General features: G+C 37.9%; 1 protein-coding gene across 1 annotated transcript in view; it reads left to right on the top strand.

Moving 5' to 3' along the window:
- Positions 1-22,686, top strand: part of SP100 (SP100 nuclear antigen) — a 77,120-nt gene that overhangs the window by 10,337 nt on the left and 44,097 nt on the right. Inside the window, exons 2-5 of the mRNA XM_036025004.1 lie at positions 18,410-18,572; positions 18,757-18,925; positions 20,601-20,684; positions 22,022-22,084. Coding sequence (XP_035880897.1) covers positions 18,410-18,572; positions 18,757-18,925; positions 20,601-20,684; positions 22,022-22,084 — 479 coding nt within the window. The remainder of the gene's footprint in view (positions 1-18,409; positions 18,573-18,756; positions 18,926-20,600; positions 20,685-22,021; positions 22,085-22,686) is intronic.

Genomic DNA, 22,686 nt, shown 5'->3' with positions numbered 1-22,686 from the left:
GGCTGGAGATACAGGGCATGTGTTTTCTCATAGATTATGGTCAAGACTTTAGATTGCATTCAAAAATAAAGTGGGGACACCTTGGAGGGTTTTCGGTAGAGTGAAATGATCTGTTATTGGTTTTAAAATCTTTCTTCTGCTTATTTGGTGTTTGGAGAACAGCTGCAGTATGGCAAAGGTGAAAGAGGGTGAACAAGTTAGTAGCTATTGTAACAGCTGAGGCAAGAGACAGTGGTGACTGGGACCAGGTTGGTGCAATGGACATACGGAACAGGGGTGGGATACTGGGTACAGGTCTGTGGTGGGGCCAAGGACAATTGAACATGGAATAAATGTGAAAGAGAAGGCATCATAGAAGACTCCAAAAATTTTAATCAAAGAAACTGAAGGATAAAGTTTTCATTTGCCTAGATAGAAATATTGGGTGGTGATTAAAGTGCTTCATTCTGTTCTTTAATAGTTACGTGACCTGGGGGAAATTCCTTCACATCTCTGTGCCTCAGTTTCTTCATCTGTAACATGGATCATAAGAGCACATGCCTCATAAGTGCTGGCAGAATTCACTGAGTTATGTAATTGCTTGGAATAGTGTTTAGCATTTAGTAAGTGTTACGTGTATTTATTAAATCCTGTATTTGGAAAAACTGAAGAATAAGACATTTTCAAGAGGTAATTTAAAGGTCAGTGATAGGTTCTTACCCGGCTAAGTGTGAAAAGCCTGCCGGGGTCATCCAAGTGGAGATGGTTGAATGCACACCTGGAATCCATGGAAGGGATATGAGGTAGAAAGCCCACTGGAAATTATCCCTGTGTGGCTGGTATTCAAAGCCATGGGACTCAACAAGATTACAAGGGAAGGAGCACAGGTGGCGAAGAGGTTGGAGGTCAGCCTGAGCCAGTCCAATATGTTAGGGAAAAGAAGAGGAGTCACATAGGAGGCAAGAAATCCCCCTTTGTTTAATGAATCTAGTATTTTATTTCTATTACTGGGGATGATACTTTTTTATTTTAATTGTTGTTTAAGTACAGTTTTCTGTCCTTTACTCCCATCCCAGCCCACCCACCCATCCTTCCCCACCTCCCTCCCATTTCCACCCCCCGTAGTTTTTGTCCATGTGTCTTTATACTTGTTCCTGTAAACGCTTGCCCTTTTCCCCTGAAATTCTCTCCCCTCTCCCCTCTGGTCATTGCCAGCCTGTTCTCTATTTCAATGTCTTAGGTTATATTTTGCTTGTTTGTTTATTTTGTTGATTAGGTTCCTGTTAAAGGTGAGATCATATGGTATTTGTCTTTCACCACCTGGCTTATTTTACTTAGCATAATGCTTTCCAGCTCCATCCATGCTGTTGCAAAGGGTAGGAGCTCCTTCTTTCTTTCTGCTGCATAGGATTCCATTGTGTAAATGTACCATAGTTTTTTGATCCATTCGTTTACTGATGGGCACCTAGGTTGCTTCCAGCATTTGGCTATTGTAAATTGTGCTGCTATGAACATTGGGGTGCATAGGTTCTTTTGGATTGGTGTTTCAGGGTTCTTATGATATAATTCCAGCAGTCAAGAACTTACAGGACTCCACTCTAAGAAGACAAGCAACCCAATTAAAAATGGGCAAAGGACTTGAACAGACACTTCTCCAAGGAGGACACACAGAGGGTCCAGAGACACATGAAAAGATGCTTAATATCGCTAGCTATCAGAGGAAGGATGATAATTCTTAAATTCTATCTTGGAATTAATTTCTTCCAAGGTTCTTTTAAGAATTAATTTTTTCCCAGCTCCTGACCCATATTTTGTTTGCTCTCAAAGATTCCAGCAGGCAACCCCTGGGTGTCCATCCACATTTAGGAATGAGACTTGAACGACCAGTTAGGGCTCCGTGTAATGAATGGGTTCTCTAGAAGACTGGTGAGCCTCGTTACGCCAGCTTTCGCTTTTCACCTCCCAAGCAGTCTTCTGAAGTAATGGTGCTTCTGCTTCCCGAACCCTTTCACTCGCCTCTTGCTACTTCCCCCCTGTGTAAGTAATTATATATGTTTAATATACATTTATAAATAAATATATGTGTATAATGTATATTAAATATACATTATATATATTATACATTTTAAAATATATAAAATATGCATTTTTATAAATGTATTGAGTTATAATTGAAATACAAAATCTGTACATATTTAATGTGCACGTCTTCACGGATTTGGATATCTCCACACATCCATGATGCCATCACCGCAACCAAGGTACTAACATATCCATCGTCAAGAAAAGCTTTTTCATGTTTGTTAACTATGGGTACTCCAGAACTTACTCATCTTTCATAACTGAAACTTTATACCCACAGAAAAACAATTTCCCGTCTCCCATTCCTCCGTTCGTGGCAACCACCATTCTAGTCTCTGCTTCTCTGACTTTGACTGTCTTAGATAGCTCATGTGAGTGGAATCATGTAATAGATCTCTTTCTGAGACTGCTTTACTTCACTGAGCATCATATTCTCTAGTTCATCCATGTTGTTGCAAATGGGAGGATTGCCTTCTTTTTTAATATATTTTATTGATTATGCTATTACAGCTGTCCCATTTTCCCCCCTTCACTCCCTTCCACCCTGCACACCCCCTCTCACCCACATTCCCCCCCCCCTTTAGTTCATGCCCATGTGTCATACTTGTAAGTTCTTTGGCTTCTACATTTCCCATACTATTCTTACCTTTCCCCCTGTCTATTTTCTACCTACCATCTATGCTACTTATTCTCTGTGCCTTTTCCCCCTCTCTCCCCCTCCCACTCCTCTGTTGGTATCCCTCCATGTGATCTCCATTTCTGTGGTTCTGCTCCTGTTCTAGTTGTTTGCTTAGTTTGTCTGTGTTTTTGTTGTAGGTGTTAATAGTTGTGAGTTTGCTGTTATTTTACTGTACATATTTTTTATCTTCTTTTTCTTAGATAAGTAACATTTAACATTTCATATAATAAGGGCTTGGTGATGATGAACTCCTTTAACTTGACATTATCTGAGAAGCACTTTATCTGCCGTTCCATTCTAAGTGAAAGCTTTGCTGGATAGAGCAATCTTGGATGTAGGCCCTTGCTTTTCATGACTTGGCATACTTCTTTCCAGCCCCTTCTTGCCTGCAAGGTCTCTTTTGAGAAATCAGCTGACAGTCCTATGGGAACTCCTTTGTAGGCAACTGCCTCCTTTTCTCTTGCTGATTCTAGGATTCTCTGCTTCATTTTTACCTTGGGTAATGTAATTATGATGTGCCTTGGTGTGTTCCTCCTTGGGTTCAACTTCTTTGCGACTCTCTGAGCTTCCTGGACTTCCTGGAAGTCTATCTCCTTTGCCAGATTGGGGAAGTTCTCCTTTATTATTTGTTCAAATAACTTTTGCACTTGTTGCTCTTCCTTTTCCCCTTCTGGTACCCCTATAATTTGGATGTTGGAACGTTTAAAGATGTCCTGAAGGTTCCTAAACCTCTCCTCATTTTTTTGAATTCTTATTTCTTCATTTTTTTCCGATTGGATGTTTCTTTCTTCCTTCTAGTCCACTCCATTGATTTGAGTCCCAGTTTCCTTCCCATCACTATTGGTTCCCTGTACATTTTCCTTTATTTCACTTAGTGTAGCCTTCATTTATTTTCATCTAATTTGCAACCAAATTCAGCCAACTCTGTGAGCAACCTGATTACCAGTGTTTTGAACTGTGCATCTGATAGATTGGCTACCTGTTCATCGCTTAGTTGTATTTTTTCTGGAGCTTTGATCTGTTCTTTTGTTTGGGCCACTTTTTTTTTTGTTTTGACACACCTGTTAGGTAGTGAGGGGCAGAGCCTTAGATGTTCACCTGGGCAGGTCAACTCAGTCGCTGGGTTGTGAACCGTATGCGCGAAAGTGGTCTAAGAGGGAACAATGGCGTTTGCTCTGCTCTCTGCCAGATTTCAGTCCCTTCCGCTGCTTCCCCCAAGCAAACTGGGCCCTTCTGGTGCTGATTCCTATATGGGTGGGCTTGTGTATGTTCTAGGACCCTGTGGGTCTCTCCAGTGAACTCTCCTGTGAGGCTGGGAGTTTCTCCCAGAACCTCAACCTCCACAGGTGTTTTCAATCAGTGGTTTGAAGCTTTATTTCCAAGAGCTGGAACCCTGGGTTGTGGGGTCTGTCCCACTACCCAGTTTCACCTGGTTTATCTGCACGTGCATGTGGGACCACCCAGTCCACCAGCCACCTTGTGTGCCGCTCCCCTCCACAATCCACCACCTCGCTGGGTCTGCCCACTGCCACTTTGCCATGAGTCCTCTTCACCCAACTGCCCGTCTCCACCCCTCCTACCAATCTGGATGAATGTGTCTACTTTAACTCCTTGGTTGTCGGACTTCCATACAGTTCAATCTTCTGTCAGTTCTGGTTGTCTTTTGTTTTTAAATTTTTGTTGATCTTTTGGTTGTGTGAGGACGCTTAGTGGGTCTACCTACGCCTCCATCTTGGCTGGAGGATTGCCTTTTTCAAGGTTAAATAATATTCCATTGTAAATGTAGTCTACAATTTTATTCTCCTTTCATCTGCCAGTGAACATTTGGGTTGTTTCCATACTTTGGCAATTGTGGATAATGCTGATATCCACATGTAGATACAGATATCTCTTCCAAAGCCTGATTTTAATACATATAATTAAATATATCAAAGTGGGAATGTTTTGAGAAATCTTTATACTGTTTTTCATAGTGCTGTACCACTTTTTTCCTCTAACAGGATACAAGGGTTCCAATTTCTCCACATCCTTGCTCACATTAGTTCTTTTTCTTTTAATAAGAGCCATTCTAACAACTGCGAGGTGACATTTCACCGTGGTTTCAATCTGCATTTTTCTCATGATTAGTGATGTCGAGCACCTTTTCATGTACTTGGCAGCAGTTTGTATGTCTTCTTGGGAAAATGTGTATTCAAGTCCTATGCACATTTTGTTTTAATTGAGGGTTTGTTTTGTTTTTGTCGGTGGTGTTATTGTTGTAGTTGTTGAGTTGTAGGAGATATTATATATTTTGGATATTAACCTCTCATCAGATAAATGATTTGCAAATGTTTTCTCTTATTCCATAGGATACCCTTTAGCTCTGTCAATGGTTTCTTTACTGTGCAGAGCTTTTTAGTTTGACGTCATCCCACTAGTTTGTTTTCAGTTTTGTTGCCGGTGCATTTGGTGTCAAATCCAAGAAATTATTGCCAAGAGCAACATCAAAATGTTTTACAAATTCAGGTTGGATTTTTTAAGTATATTTAAAATGAACAACTTTTTAGAGCAGTTTAGGTTCACAGCAAACTTGAGTAGGAAGCAGAGACTTCCAGTATATCCTCTCCCGCAAACATGCACAGCCTACTCCATTGGCAACATTGACAACATTATGAACCTACAATGACACATCATTATCACCCAAAGTTTACGGGTTATATTAAGGTTCACTCGTGTTGTACATTCTGTGGGTATGGACAAATGTATATGACAAGTTTCCACCCTTACAGTATCATACACAGTGGTTTTTTCTGCTCTAAAAAATTTCTGAACTCTGCCTATGCATCCCTCCTCCTAACCCCTGGCAACCACTGATCTTTTTACTGTCTCCATAGTTTTGCCTTTTCTAGAGTGTTGTACAGTTGCAATCAAACACCACACAACCTTTCAGTTTGGCTTCTTTCATTTAGTAACATGTATTTAAGGTTCTTCCCTGTCTTTTCAAGGCTTGATAACTTATTTCTTTTTGACACTGAATAATATTTCATTGTCTTAACCTACCACAGATTATCAGTTTATCATTTAGAGGCCATCTTGGTTGCTTCCATGTCTGGGCAATTCTGAATAAAGATGCTATAAACATTCATGGGCAGGCATTTGTACAGACATAATCTCTCAGTTCTTTGTGGTATATACCAAGGAGCACAATCCCTGGATCTTATAGGAGTATATTTAGTTTTTTTTAATGTATAGATTTTTAAAATTTAGATATAATAGATATATAACATATCAGTTTCAGGTGTACAACATAATGATTCAATATTTGTGTGTATTGCAAAATGATCACCATAATAAGTCTGGTTAACATCCATCAGCATACATAATCACAAAAATACTTTTCCTCTGATGAAAACTTTTAAGATCTACTCTCTTAGCAATTTCCAAATGCACAATACAGTGTTATTAACTATAGTGCCAATGTTATACATTACAGTTTCGGGTCTTACATTTAAGTCTTTAATCCATTTTGAGTTGATTTTTGTATGTGGTATAAGACAGGGGTCCCCTCAGGTTTCTTATTCCTCCACTCTGTGCAGTGGACTACCTCTTATCCATGAACATCCCATCTTCCAAAATGCTTGTTTGACATCTGGTTTTGATGTTCTTTCCTCTCCTGTTCTTTCGTCCTTGCTGCTTTCTGCAGCGGAACTCTCTGGCAGGTGATTTTATGGAGTTTCAGAGGGAACACAGATAAACATGGATGAGTTCAGTCTGCCAGGTTTAACCAAAAGCATAGATAGGTTTTCTAATGAGACCTTCCAAGAATTCTTGAGGTCCTCCATCATATCACATGACTCTTTCATTCGCTCGCGGACTTGGCTCACTAATATTTCACTGGAGGATTTACCTCATGTGTTTAAAAGCAACATGGATGTACAATTTGCATTTACTTTTTATGTACCTGGTTTTGAAGGCAGAAATATAGCGGTGTCATGATGATTTGGGGTGATTTGAAGTTGCTTTAATGAATGGGAAGTGTATTTAATTTGCATATTTTCTTTTCCTTGAAGAATTGCCGGGAATTGTCCATAAAGCTGTTTGAAACTGATACCTTTGTGTGTGAGTGTGGGCAGGGGGAGGGGCTAGGGCCTGTCTGGGAGGGCATTATACATTTCTTCTATTCCTTTTAGTTTTATTTAGTGCTTCTGTTGACTCTCAGCTTTAATCATTAATATTTCCCTAAAAAGTAATCATTTTTTCTAGATTGTCATATTTATTGATAGAAATTATGCAAGGATTTCTTTTATAAAGTTTTAATATCTTCCTTAACTGGAGATACATTCTTTTTATTATTGTTAACATTGTTCATTTACATCATTTCTTTTGTTCTCTTGATCAAACTTTCCACTTTGTTGCTCTCTTCAAAGAGCCACCTTTTAATTGTAGTGATTCATTAATCTTATTTTTTGTTTCAGATTTAATTATATCCTGCTTTTCTTTAGTATATGTATACTATATTTTTCTCTTATAATTCTTGTCTTCTACTTCCTTGGGAGGATAGCCTTGATTTCTTTTTTTAATAGCTTGATTTAAAACAATTTTTTATTTTTAATGTTTCTGGTTTTCCAATAAATTCATTTTAAGTCATGCATATCTACCTCTGTGCCACTTTGTGTATATTTATTGGTTTTATATGTAATGTTTTCATTGGTGTTTATTTCTTAATCATCTGTAATTTTATTTTGATTTGTTCTTTATTTTATTTGGATTTGGAAGCAGCTTTGAAAGCTTCTCAGTGGATGGGTTGGGGAGCTCTTTCTTTCTCCTGTTGTTTATTAGGATCTTATCACACACAGTTAGAAAATGTTTTCTTTAAGATCTGTTTCATTTGTGAATCTTTGTTATTCCTTTTGTAGCCTAATGAGCGTTGTTTTTGAGGCTTCTTCATGTTCGAAAGGCAGCATAATGCAGATTAATGCTGTGCTATCCAATGCCAGTAGTTGAGGGGGTGGGTGGGAAGGCTGAGAAGGGGGTGTTCTGAACTCCAGCTCTGACACTACATAGCTACAAAATATTTACCTTTACTATTTTAAAGATTTTTTTTTTAAGATTTTATTTATTTATTTTTAGAGAGGGAAGGGAGAGAGGAGGGAGGGAGGGAGAAAGAGAGAGAGAGACATCAATGTGCGGTTGCTGGGGGTCATGGCCTGCAACCCAGGAATGTACCCTGGCTGGGAATCGAACCTGGGACACTTAAGATTTTTTATAGACCATTACTTCTGCCATATAGACTGGTAGAATGTATATCTTATCAGTATGAAATAACCTTCTGCATTCTTTTTTTTAAATTTTTATTGTTCAATTACAGTTGTCCCCATTTGCCCCACCCCACTGCTCTCCCCTGCCCCACCCAACCCTCACCTTCCACTTTCAATCTCCACTCCCCCCACCCCCGTTGTCTTTGTCCACTGGTCCTTTATACATGTTCCTTGATGACCCTTCCTCCTTCTTTCCCCCATTATCCTACTCCCCTCTGCTCACTGTCACATTGTTCTTTGTTTCCATGTGTCTGGTTCTATTTTGCTCACTTGTTTGTTTTGTTGATTAGGTGCCACTTATAGGTGAGATCATATGGTATTTGTCTTTCACTGCCTGGCTTATTTCACTTAGCATAATGCTCTCCAGTTCCATCCATGCTGTTGCAAAGGGTAGGAGCTCCTTCTTTCTTTCTGCTATATAGTATTCCATTGTAATACTTTTCAACCTAAATTCTATCAATATTTGTTTCTGATGTTAGTTCTGCTACAGAGCATTCTTAACTTTGCATTTGTTTTGTGTGCCTTTTTCAATCCCTTTATTTTCAATCTTGTTGAACTGTTTTATTTTTTAGATGTCCCTTATAAACAGAATGTGTATAACTAAACTTTCTTTCTTATCCAATATACCTATTTCTATGTTTTATGTCAGTTTATTTCATTAACATTTATTTCCCTCCTTCTGGAATTTCCATTGGTAGAATGTTGAAGCATTAGATTATACAGCATATTTTAATTTTTTTCATATTTTTCCTCTTTTTTCTTGCATTCCAGAAAGAAATATAGCTAACTTTTCTTCAACTGAATCTATTCAGCAATTAACATGCCTACCTTTGTTCCTTAATATTTTAGTGATGTGTACTTTATACTTATAAAATTCACCCATTTTTCTTTCTTTCTGCTGTGTAGTATTCCATCCTACCCTTTGCAACAGCATGGATGGAACTGGAGAGCATTTTGCTCAGTGAAATAAGCCAGGTGGTGAAAAACAAATACCATGTGATCTCACCTATAAGTGGAACCCAATCTACAAAACAAACAAGCGAACAAAATATAACCAGAGATATTGAAATTAAGAACAAACTGACAGTAACCAGGGGTGGGAGGAAATAATGGAAGGGAAAAAGGGAAGGGTTTTCAGAAACATCTATAAAGGACACATGGACAAAACCAAAGGGAAGGTGGGATCAAGTGTGGGAAGTGGGGATGGCTGGGGTTGGGGAAAGTGCCGGGGGGAGAAATTGAGACAACTGTACTTGAACAACAATAAGAAATTTTTTTAATTCACCTTTTTTTAATTTTACATTTCAATGACTTTTAGTAAATTTATAGAGTTCTGCAACCATCACCACAATCCACGTTTAGAACATTTTCACTATCCCATAAAGTTCATTCACGGCTATTTGTAGTCGATCCCTGTTCTATTCTCCAGCCCCACGTCTGCTTTATCATTACTCTACTTTCTTTTCAGATTTCATTTTCCTGGAAAGTTAATATAGATCATGTGGTCTTTTGCATCTAGCTTCTCTTACTGAGAACAATATTTTTGAGGTTCTTTTCTGTTGTAGCGGGTTCTTTCGTGTTGTAGCAGAAAGTACTTCATTCCTTTTTATTGCTAAACAGTACTCCATTATACGAATCCACCACATTTTACTTATCCATTCACCTGTTGATAGACTTTTGGATTTTTGGCTATTAGGATAAATGCTGCCATGAATATTTGCATAGAAATCTTTATATGAACATAACATTTTCATCTCTAGGTAGATATCTAGAAGTGAAATCATTGGGTCATGTGTTAACATTATGTTTAAGAAATTATCTTACAGTGTTTTCAAAGGACCATGTTACATTCCCATTAGCATGTATAAAGGTTCCAGTTTTCCCACGATCTTTCTAATACTTATTGTTTTATGTCTTTGATTGTAGCCAATTCGGGGGGAATGCATTGGAATCTCATGTTTTATTTTTAATTTGCTTTTTCCCTAATGATTAATGACATTAAGCCTCTTTTCACATGTTTATTACCCTCCACATATCTCTTTGGAGAAATAACTATTAAAATCATTAGCTCATCTTTTAATCAGGTTGCTTGTCTAATGAGTTGTAAGAATTCTTTACATACAAGTTGTTCATTAGAAATATGATTGGCTAATATTTTTCTCCCAGACTGGGACTAGTTTTTTTATGTTCTTTATGGTGTCTTTTGAAGCACAAAAGATATAAATTTTGTTAAATTCCAATTTATCGATTTATCTACTCATGGACAATGCTTTTGGTGTTGTAGCTACCTTTTTGTCTAACCCGGAGTCACAAAGACTATGTCCTATATATTCTTTGGAAAGTTTTTATCATTTTCACTCTGACACAGGATGCAACACACAATTTGTAGAACTCTGTAAAAGTCAAAGTGGGGAGATTAAGAATTTCAAAACTGTGAAAGCAGAGCATTAAAGCAAACATAGGGCCTTGTATGACCATATAGGTACAGGCCCGTGGGCTGGCCCTGCTCTCACACGAGTTGATGTTGGTATATGGTGTGAGGTAAAGGTATAAATGAAGTTTTTGCATGTTGATATCTAAATATCCTTTTACCATTGGTTGAAAGACTATCTTTTTCTCATTGAATTGTCTTGGCACTTTTGTGAAAAAAACATCGACCAATAACATAATGGCTTATTACTTCACTCTCAATTCTGTTCCATTGATCCATTTATCTATTTTATGCCAGTATTATAAGTGTGTCGATTAATGTAGCTTTATAATAAGTGTTGAAATCAGAAAGTATAAGTCTTCTAAACTTGGTTTTTCAAGATTGTTTTGGCTATTCTGGGTCTTCTGCATTTCCACATAAAATTTGAGACCAGCTTTCCAATTTCTGCAAAAAGCCCTGCCAGGATTTTGATAACAACTGCATTGGATCCATACATTAATTAGGGGAAAATTGCCATCTTAAATATAGTAAGTCTTCTGATCCATGCATATGAGATGTTTCTTTTTATTTAGATCTTTTAATTTTTTTAGCAATGTTTTAAATTTTCAGCATATAAGATTTGCATCCTATTTGTTAATGTTATTCTTCAGTATTTTATTCTTTTTCCTACCTTTATTTTTTATTTTGAAAACTCAAATTTTAAATTTCTAGATTTCCCAGTTAATTGTTTTGTAGAGACAATATTATCTCATAAGCTATAGGATTACTAAATATATTTACTCTAAAATGTTGGGTTTTTGACCCTATTATTTCTATTTCCTCTGATGTTACCAAAAATGATAAGAGAAGGATCTGAAGGGACCTGGGTAAAATCCTGACATTCTTCATTAACAGCCTGGGGTATAGCATTCCTTCCCTCTCCCAACACTTGTTCCCAGGTCTACACAAAAATATAAGACTTTTATTATTTTGAGTTGTATAAAAATAGGATCATAATATATTAATATGAAATTGATGTTTTCATTCATCAGTAAAGCTATGCCCTTCCATCCAAATGCTAGAAGTAAATAACTATATATCCAGAAATTTAGATTTACCGTAATTTATTCAACCATTTAGCTGAATGAATCATCGGGCTGTTTTCAGGTTTGGGGATCAGTGTTATGTTGTTATTGTTGTATTTTGCTAGAAAAAAAAGTTTCAATAAAAGTGTATGCACCTATGGGCATCTAACAAACAAATATTTATTTCACTTTTTGTGAATCAGGTACTCAAAAACATCAAGGTACGAAAAGCCACAATCCCTGTGCTTTTGGCATATATATTTTTGAGAGAAGATACACAATGAATAGGACAATGAACACTAAATAAAATATATAAGTAATTAATTTAGTATATTAGGTAGGAAGTAGAAAGGACATGGAAGAAAGAGAGCCAGATTAGGTGTTTGGGAGTATATGGGCAGGGTGAAGGGGCTGTGGTTTTGATTTCAAGTAAGTTGGTCAAAGCAGGTCCCAGTGAGAAGATGACAACGAACAAAGACCTTAAGGAGATGAGGCAGTTAGTTCACTAGACGGGTATCTGGGCAAAGAGCACACTATGCAGGCGAGACAGCCAGCACCAAGTCTCTAGTGCTCACATGTGCCTGGTACAGTCGGGAACAGCAGAGGAAGTGAGCTAGGGGAGAGGGGAGAAGAGCTGGACTATTTCAGGCCACTTGAATACTGAAAGAACTTGTTTTTCTTCTGAGGGGGAAATGGGGCACCAGTAAAAGTTCTGGAGCTCTAATTTCTGTAAGTTGCAAACTAATGTTTTTATTTCCATAGGCTAGGTTCCCAAAGTGGGGCTGACTGCTGGATCAATATGGAGTGTATCTTAAAATTTAGTAGATATTGCCAGGTCTTTTCTTTAAAGGCTTTATCAATTCAGGCTCACACCAGAATGTCTGCTTCTCTGAATCTCCTCCCACGCTGAATTGTCACTTAGGAAATTGTATTTGCCAGTCTAGTGGGTGAGAAATAGTTTCTCTTTGTTGTGTTAGTTGTTATGTATACATATGTTTAATGCACACTTTAATTTTCTTTTCCCTAAGTGACTGTTCAGTTCCATTTTCTTTGGGATTATATGTCATATTTATCAATAGGTGTGAGTCTTTGTCTACCAGATACTAATCTTTAATCACATGTGTTGAAAATATTTTTCTACACTGTCTTTTAACACTGTATTGGGTACTTTTTTACATTTAAATCTATTAAATCCCCCTCTACCTACTTTCTTTTTACATTTTTCTTGGCTGGATTCATATTGTTTCTCATATAAGTTTTTATATTACTTTATCCAGTATCAGTGGCATTATAAGCTGCAAGTGCTCCACATTTATATAATAATATCAGAACAGGTGCCTAAACAACAAAACAAACAAACAAGCAAAATATAACCAAAGACACTGAAATAGAGAACAGGCTGACAGTGACCAGAGGGGACAGGGGAGGGAATTTCAGGGGAAAAAGGGAAGGGTTTGCAGGAACAAGTATAAAGGACATGTGGACAAAAACTAGGGGTGGGTGGAAATGGGAGGGAGGTGGGGAGGGCTTGGGGGGGTGGGCTGGGATGGGAGTAAAAGACAGAAAACTGTACTTGAACAACAATTTAAAGTAAAATAAATGTAAAAAATTGATGTTTTTAAATTTCTGTTTTTCTAATTGGGGGCACCTTGTACATCTCTATTTATTTAGATCATATTTAATTTCCTTCAATAGTTTTCTTCATATAGGTCCATGCCTCTCAGATGTTTATAAGTATGTATTTGCTATTGTATCTAATTATTTTTATTTATTCTCAGTTTATGTTGTTCCAAATAAAATCTGTAAGTTCATATACTTATTTTTTTTACTCATGCATGTTGGTAAATTTTTTTCTAGTTTTTATGGACTTTACTTAGGTCCTTTGGATTTCTATGTATATAATGATAAGATATATAATGTATCTTATTTTATTATTTACCCCAATTACTTCATTTTTTATCCTATTGCATTAGCTAAAACTTCTAAATACATATATATATGAATGTATATATATACATATGTATATATAAGTACATATGTGTATATATATATATATATATAATTATGATAATGATAGGCATCCTTGTCTTTTTTTTCTGTTTAGACGACCTTATTATTTCAATGTTAACTGTAATATTTGTTATTTTGGGAGACTTTATGTTTTTTAGCACCTATTTTATATAGTTTTTATAAAATAGCTCTTGGGTCTTATTAAATTCCCTTTTACTGCCATTTAGTGATGTATTTACAACTGTTTTCCTTTTGTTTGTTAATGTGATGAGTTACATAAAGAGATTTCCTAATGTTGAACCATTATTACTCTTTCTCATTTCACTATATTTCCTTTTTTTTTTTTGGGAAATAACCTCTAACAACAGGTTTTATTTCATCTTTGACCCAACACCATACTTTTTGTTTTGTTTTACAAAATCTGTGGGTGGTTTATTTTCTTTAACATGCAACCTGTCTAGCTTCTGCTGATTATAGCTCACTAAGACATTTTTGTGGCCAAGATTATTATCCATATTGATATACATTGCAAGGACTTTGAAAAATGGTTGTTCATTTTTTTAGATCTTAAAATTAAATAATAAAATCATTCTTTCTAATTTCTCCATTATCTGTATATTTTGATCATTTTTTTGTATATGTGAAGAGTCAAAAACTACAAGTGAATTGTTTTTTGCTCTCTATAAAACATTTGTCCCATTATTTGTCTCTTCAGTTTGCTTGGATATGGAAATGAACATTCCTGTTATTTGTCTTGTTCACATTTGAGTAACTTTACTTGCCTATCTTTTATTTATTTATTTATTTTTATTTTTTCCATTATCATTTATCCACTCTATACCCTCCTCTATCTCCACCACCCCCCACACACACAATCACTTACCTATCTTTAATTTTAGCAAATTTTGTGTCAGTTTGTCTTTCTTATGTCTCTTCTTGGATCCAGTTTTTGATCCTATGCCTTCCAATATTATCATTTTTTAATTTTCATTTAGTGTTTTAAATCATATATTTTTCATATTGCTTTTATCTGGTTTAACTTTTAGAGTCCTATTGCTTTCCTTGTTTTTTCTCTCTAAAAATGCAAACTGTTTTTTTTTATTTTTTTAGTCTTTCAAAAGTTTTCTAAAGTCTGATTTCATTCAACCAGTGGTTACTTTCAATTTTTCAAAATCATTTTTCAATCTATATTTCTGTATTCTTAGTGTTGAATTTGAAACCATATTGTTCCAATTTTTTATATTTAAAGAAATTATTTAACTTCAGTTTTCTTTACCACTCAGCTCAATACTTTAAGTGTAAGGAATAAGTTTAAGAAAAGATATGCATGACTTCTATACTAAAAACTATAAATACTTCTAGGCAAAATTAAGAAAAATTAAATAAATGGGAACTTACAAAATGTAAACAGATTGGAGCTTAATATTGTTAAGATGTCCGTTCTTACCAAATTGATCTGTTGGTTCAATACAAAGGGCTATAAAAATCCAAACGGCTTTTCTTATAAAAACTGACAAACTGATTTTCAAGGATGTGGGGCCAGGGGGGAATACTGGGGGGGATACTCTGTGAAGTATATGCTTCTCTAGCCACTACGCAGCATACCTGAAACCAACACAAATAATATTGAAAATAAGACAACGGTGCCCTCAATAAATACTTGTTGAATAAAAAATAATAAAAGGTATATGGAAAACCAAAATGCTTAGAAAAGCCAGAATAATCTTCCTGATAGACTCCCAGACTTCCTATTACCTGTAGTATTCAAGCCAATATGCTAGCGACTTAAAGGTAGACAAATACCATATTTTTCAGACTATAAGATGCACTCCTCCCCCAGTTTGGGAGGAAAGGGGGGTGCGTCTTATAGTCAGAATGTAGCTTGCCTGGCTCGCTGTGGGGGAGGGGGCGGAAGTGGAGGAGGATCACAGGTTATTAAATATTTCACCACATTTTTTGCTTTAAGCTTTTTTTTCCTATTTTCCTCCTCTAAAACCTAGGTGTGTCTTGTGGTCCGGAGCATCTTATAGTCCTAAAACTATAATAGATCAATGGCACAGGACAGAAAGTCCAGAAAAATACCCATGCTTATATGTAAACGGCTTTTTAAATATTTTCATTAAATTTGGGTAGGCAAAGATTTCTTAGTACACTAAAGTGATTAACCATAAAGAAATAGATTTGGCTTCATCAAAATTAAAATGTTTTCTTCATCAAAAGATATAGCTAATTTATTTTTGTCATTAGATTTCACATATGAGTGAAATCATATGATACTTCTCTTTCTCTGATGGGCTTATGTCACTTAGCATACTTCTCTCCAGGTCCATTTATGCTGTCACAAAAGGTAAGAGATCCTTCTTTTTACAGCCAAGTAGTATTCCATTGTGTAAATCTAATGAACAACATAAGCTAACAAAAAAAAAATAGAAACAGACTCATACATAGATAGAAAACGGACTGACAGCTGTCAGAAGGAAGGAGGTTGTGGGGCTGGGTGAAAAAAGGTGAAGGGATTAGGCAAAAAATAAAAATAAAACTCAGATACGGACAATGTTATAGAATTGTACACCTAAAACCTATATAATTTTATTAACCCATGTCACCCCAGTAAATTTAATTAAAAAATAAAATAAAACAATAAAAAATAAAGACAGTTAAGAAAATCAAAGGCAAACTGAGAGAAAAATGTTTCCAGTACATAAATCAAACTAAACACTTCTTTCCACAATATATAACAAACTCCTACACAACAATAAGTAGTAAAAGACAACACAGGAATCTAAATGGGCCAAAGGCTTGAACAGACACTTCACAAAATAAGATAGATGAATAACCAATAAACATGTGAAAATGTGATCAGTATCATCAGTCATTAAGAAATACAAATCAGCCCTGTCTAGTGTAGCTCAGTAGATTGAGCTCAGGTCTGCGGACCAAAGGGTCACCAGTTCAATTCCCAGTCAGAGCACATGCCTGGGTTGCGAGCCAGGTCCCCAGTTGGGGGCAAGTGAAGGGCAACCACACACTGATGTTTCTCTCCCTCTCTTTCTCCTTCCCTTCCCTTCTCTCTAAAAAAGTGAATAAATAAAATATTTTTAAAAAATCACTGCATGTTTTATAAAAAAATACAAATCAAAGCTATTTGAGATACCACATCAAACATTAGAATGGCTGAAATTAGAAAGGCTATATTAAGGACTTTGAAAAACAATTTGGCAGACTCCGTAATGCTTAAACACACTCTTACACAATGACCCAGCAAGTCCAATCTTAGCTGTTTCCCTGAGAGAAATGAAAACATCTTGCTACAAAAAGAACAGCAGCTTTATTTACACTAGTCCCAAGACTGAAATCAATCCAAATGTTCACCAACCGGACAATGAATACACAGATTGTGATAGAAACACACCATGGAATACTCTACAATAAAAAGGAGCAAACTTCTAATCACTCAAAAACATGGAGGATGAGCAGAAGAAGTCAGATACATAATAAGCATACATGATGTATTATTCCATACATGAAATCCAGTAACAAGCGACAGTTACATATGGTGACAGGAAGACAGCAATGTCTTGTCTCCGGGGCTGCAGGGGTCCTGGTGGCCAGCTTGTGGGCTGTGGAGTAGAGGGTCACTGTTCTGTCACTGTTCTTGTGTTTCACACAAGTCAGTTTCAGCACAGTGTCTCCCTGGCAACACTCAGTTCTCTTAAGGGTCCACAGGGCGTATCGTTGTTTTCCTGACCACTGGGAGGATTCTCCACCTACAATAGCCACTACTGCTCCTCTGACCACATGTTGTCCTACAGATTTTGGTTAAAATCTCTCACCTACTCGTTGTGCCCGTCATTCCCTTTGTCACGGGGAACCCAGTTCCTTTATTACCATTTTAGTGGGGTTCCCAATAAAAGAGAAAACAAAAGTTTCTCTTTACCTTCCATCCTTAACCAGAAACTTTTTCTTGCAGGAATTGGACACAGTTATGTGACATTATTATTCCCTGATACTTATGGGGGACTGGAAAGTGCCAATAATTATTTTCTGGTTTGACGAAAAATAATTGTATGTGTCTTCATAACATTTAGGAATACAAGATGTGGATTAAAACAGTATTATGATAGTAATAAAATTATCAACTAAGAACCAGAATTAGACTCATGTTTACAATTAGTTTCACCAGAAACAACAGCAATTTCTGAAGTTCAGGTGCATGAAAAGATTCACCATATATAACAAAGCACAAATAAATTTATATTAACACAAAGCAAAAGTCCCAGAAGAAATTATTGCTAGTCTTGTGAAATACTCAATTTATATTATATCATATCTTTTTCCAGCTACACCTTGTCATTTATGAACTAATTTTATAATGCAGGATGTTATGTCTCAACTGCTATTGGTCAGAGAGGGAACACCTTGTTTTTAAATTTGAGATTTACCTTCTATTTGTTGTTAAGTAAGATGCATGTTCAAGGTTAGATTCTATTGTTATTCCTTGTTTTATACTATGTTTTATTTCTCTGTGGATGATCTGTTTACTCCATAATTTTGTACAGATTTAAAATTTTTAATTAAAAAAATTCAGATATGTGAAGATAGCTTTACAATGGCTTTGACTGGGACAGACTGAACCGGACTTTTCTGTTTTGTGTTTAAGTCTTTCTCAATTTCCACCTTTAAATTCTTTCTTCCTTTAAATCTTTTTTTATTGTTTTAATTTCATTTCTTTTTCTCTCTACTCAAGACCAATAACTTTACCTATGTTGGTTCTTCACAGCCTACCCTTAATGTATAAGACCCTGCAGCCTCCACAAGCATCTCAAAATCTTGATGATCTTTTCCACACGGTGTCCTTCCTCCCTAGGATGTCCACAGAAGACCAGAGTAGAGACGAAAAGCTGATCTATGACATTGTTTACAAGCACTTCAAAAGACATAAGACCGAGATTGCAGCTGCAATAAAAAAAGAATTTCCTTTCCTTGAGGTACTTCGTGACCGTGAAATTATCACCGATAAAATGTATGATGTAAGTAAGGTTTATTATGTAACAGTCACTTTGTAGCCATACAAATAAACAGAAATTCTAAAACTTTGCATGAGAAAATATCTATCTAAGGAAATTGTAAAAAATTAACAATAAAATCATTTTCAACGGCTCTTCTGTAACTTGGAAGACTGTGTTTATAGTTTCTCCATTTTTATTTTTTAAGGACTGTCAAGAATCTTGTCGAAACCTGGTCCCTGTACAGAAAGTGGTGTACAATGTTCTCAGGCAACTGGAGAACAAATTTGACCTGCCACTTCTGGAAGCATTGTTCACCGAGGTCAACAGACAGGAATATCCTGAATTAAACAACATTTATAAAAGCTTTGAAAACGGTATTTAGGTTTATTACCTACCTCTTGATACACAAGGATAATCTTCTTTTTGACAAGTATATATTTATTTCCTACCATGGGTCACACACAGTGGTGGGCAGTGGGGACATGCCAGTGAAGAAAACGGACATATCATGATTCTTCTCAAGGCCCAGGGTATAATAACTACAGTGTAACACCCACCCCGAGGTCTTCTTAACTAGGCCTTTAGAGTCACACAGGACAACCACAGCCACAGTGGCATCAGGTGTACAAGGAAGAACAAGTCACAAGAAATACAACATCCCAATAAGGCAGCATCACTTGTTGCTTTTCTCTGGGACCACTTGCAGTGGCCCACACAGCTGCCCACCAACTTGAATACTACCTGCCTTGAGTGACAGCTTAGGTATTAGTGCAAGATTCACCCTGGTTTAGCCACACCATACCCAGGGGAGTCAATGTCTCATGTAACAACTCTGTAGTCATAACTTACAGAGACACCACAAGGGACAGCTGAGTTAGCTCCAAGAGTCACCACATTGGAGGAAGACCAAAAATGGCTGATAGTTTACATCTAGTCCCTCCTATTACACACGCAATTTATCTACCTACAGTCACTGGTCGTTTTCCACCCTAAACCCAACGTTGGCCTAGTAACACAGAGGAGAGGCCATTTTCATCAGGTTTCCAAAGTAATGAGCCACAAAATTAACCCAAAGTCAAATTTGCTCTTAAAGAAGGAGAAATGGTTTTATTCCTGGGATGACAAAGCATCCATGCTTCCCACGGTCTTGTCCATCAACTAACCAATGGGCATGGTCCCAGGAGGAGCTCCCATCAATGGCCTGGGTAGCCTTTACCTCCTTCCAGAGTCTCATCCTTCCTGGACTTGCCATGGACACACACACCCAGACTTCTTGGCCTATTTTCTTCCTCCTTACATTTTCTGGGTCACCTACATGCAGAGACCCTGGGCTGGTGCTCTCTTCTCTCCTCACTGGCAGCCTTCTATGACCCTGGTCCAGGCATCTAGGGACATCCTCCAAGGATGAACTATCCTCCTCCTGCTCGCCGCTTCACTGTCCTCCCTTTGTTCCTGGAATCCTGAACTGTTCCTGAAATGTCCACAGAATGGCATTTCTGTGCCCCCGGCGCCAGGTCTGTCTACTTCCACCAGTGTCTTCTGGTCTGTCTCTTGGGGAGACACTCATCCTCCCTGACCCAATTAAGTCCAATCCTTCTCTTCTTCAGGCCCATCTTTAGAGCTGTTGGGCTTTTTCTTTTATACATATGGATCTCTCTAGGATCCTAGTTCATCTACTGAAGTCTCCCTCTATTTCTTCATTACAGTTTGAGCAATTCAGAAAACACATTTCACTTCCAGTACTGATTTTGATATACGCTTTCCCAGCCATATGAATTTTTTTTCACATGAGTTAACAGGCTCACAATGTTTTCACAGTTCCTTTATTCTGACATTTGAGTGGCTCCCTTCTGTGTGAGAAATGTAAAGTATTGCTTGTTGGGGGTTCTTTTTTCTGTCTATCAATGATGGGGAACTTTACCATGAGGATGGGAACCCACTCAGCTATGAGAGATCAAAGGTCCAGAAATTCCTAAGTATGTAAATTTGAGGTGATGTCCCTGTTCATTGATGAAATTCACTGATGGTCTTCTCTCTCCATTTTCTCAGCAATCCACGAGAAACTTTGTTACCAAGAGAGTGATGGAGAAGAGACTGTGGAGAACCTTAACACCCCATTGAGCCTTGAACAAGGTGATTGCAGCCAGATAAAGACTGATTCTCATCTGCTAAGAGGGAAGGAGAAAGGCAGATGGGCCCTGAGTCCCAAGTGGATTTGAGGAATCAGGGAAGAACTGCCGAGGAACTCAGAGAAGGCAGGGAGGGGTGTTCACATGAGTGGCAAACCACAAGCTGATCCCAGAGGAGCAGCTCTGACAAGAGACCATAGGCCCAATAATCAGGACAAAGGAACAGGAACGCAATGAGTCAGGAAACCAGGCTTAACAAGAAGGTTGACCTGGAAGTAATTGTGATTTATAAAGACCCTGTAGCAGATTGAAGCTGTGAAGGGCTAAGAACTGTGGGTGCAGGGTCAACATCACACAAGACATCCTTGATGATGACAGAAAACAGGACTGATTTAAATATGGGGGATGCTGTTCAAGAGCAGAAGTATTCAAGGAGATGGGCAGTCATATGGGGAGAGAAGAGGGGAAGTGGTAAGATGTCAAAAAGAAGATGTAGGTGCTTTGAGACAAAGAAGAAGAAGGGGAAATGAAAGACAGGAGAAAAGGGTACAGGACACAATAAAACAACCACATTATTAAGAGCTCACTTGATTGAACATTTAATCTGGCAGTTGTGGGCTTAGTGCTCACACCTGCCATTAGAGGTTAGTCTTACTTTTATGCTCATTCTGCAGTTAGGAGACTGAAGTCTAGAGAGACCATGTGTGTCATTGGCCTGGGGTCAAATGAGCAGGATGGACCCAGACTCTGAACCCAGAGCCTGTGTTCTTAATCCTGTACACACCCAGATAAGTTCATGGAAAAGACGGAAGCATGAAAGAAAAACAGAGAAATATATGAAGAGAGATACATACAGAAAGAATACAAGGATCTGGGATAAGTGCAGGAGAATCAGACAGAGAACCTCATGAAAAGGCCAACGAGGCAGAGAAACAGACATGCAGAGGCAGGGTGTGGTGTGGTGTGGTGTGAAGGGAGGGAGGATGAGGCACCAGGACTTTGTAGGAACTACAGGAAGGCCACCAGTCAGGGTCAACTCTGGGGACAAAAACAGGTTATGGCCATGGGTACCAAGAAACACCAGTGCTGTTTGCTCCAGGTGCTCATGGAGGACACTCAGTGAGAAGAAATGGCCAAGGCCCTCTTGTCCCAAAGAGGTACTTGGGTCTGATGGTAAGAGTCAGGTGGGATCCTCCGGGTCCCCGTAGTCTCTGTATTGACACCTGAGGGGAGGGGATCTTCAAGTCCTACTTTATAAGGATTAATTGGGGATTAGCAGAGAATGGCATTTCTGAAATAAACTTTAGTTTCTGAAATGAATTTCTAATTTCTTCTCCCTAGGACCCAGTGGGAACCCATACCCAAGACTGTCCTGGAACGGCCCGCATCGCTCAAATCACAATGGTGTGTTCCTAGTACCTGTTTTGTGATCATTTGCTGTTCTCGTCCCATGCTGGCATGGGCAGTGGTGGGACAAGGGCTGCTTCTTTTTAGTACTGATTGCCCATAAGGGCCATCCTTTGCATCTGCAGTTTTCCCAAAGAGTTATATAAAAGAGCCTTCATTTTCCTGGTTGCTGGGAGGGCTGGTCCTTCCATACTCCTTAAATGCACATGCTGCCAGCTCCCAACAACCAGGGCCTGGACCTACTGCCCATGCACCTGGCTTCACAGTCTTCTGCCTCTGTCTTGCTTGACTCTGGCTACAGCCTTGCTTAACACCACATCCAGTGGTGGCCAGCACTGCAGAGAGAGGGGTGGGGTAAGGGTGATATGTGTTCCTCCTGAGCCAGAGTCTCTCACCTGTTGGGTCCCTCACACAGGACAATGGACACCATGTGAATCCCGTGCAACCCGCCTCCCATCATCTCCAGGGCAGCAGGCCAGGAGCTGCCCACCAAACACCTGACCAGACTCTAGGAAAACACCTTGGTACTTTAGCGACCAATAACTACCATTTACAACTCTTGACCTTCCCTTAATCTCTAATACTCTTAATAGTGTTAA

This window comes from Phyllostomus discolor, chromosome 4, assembly GCF_004126475.2.
Source record: "Phyllostomus discolor isolate MPI-MPIP mPhyDis1 chromosome 4, mPhyDis1.pri.v3, whole genome shotgun sequence".
Taxonomy (NCBI): Eukaryota; Metazoa; Chordata; class Mammalia; order Chiroptera; family Phyllostomidae; genus Phyllostomus; species Phyllostomus discolor.
The sequence above is the reverse complement of the archived record's forward strand: the minus strand, read 5'-3'. Positions and strand labels throughout refer to the sequence as shown.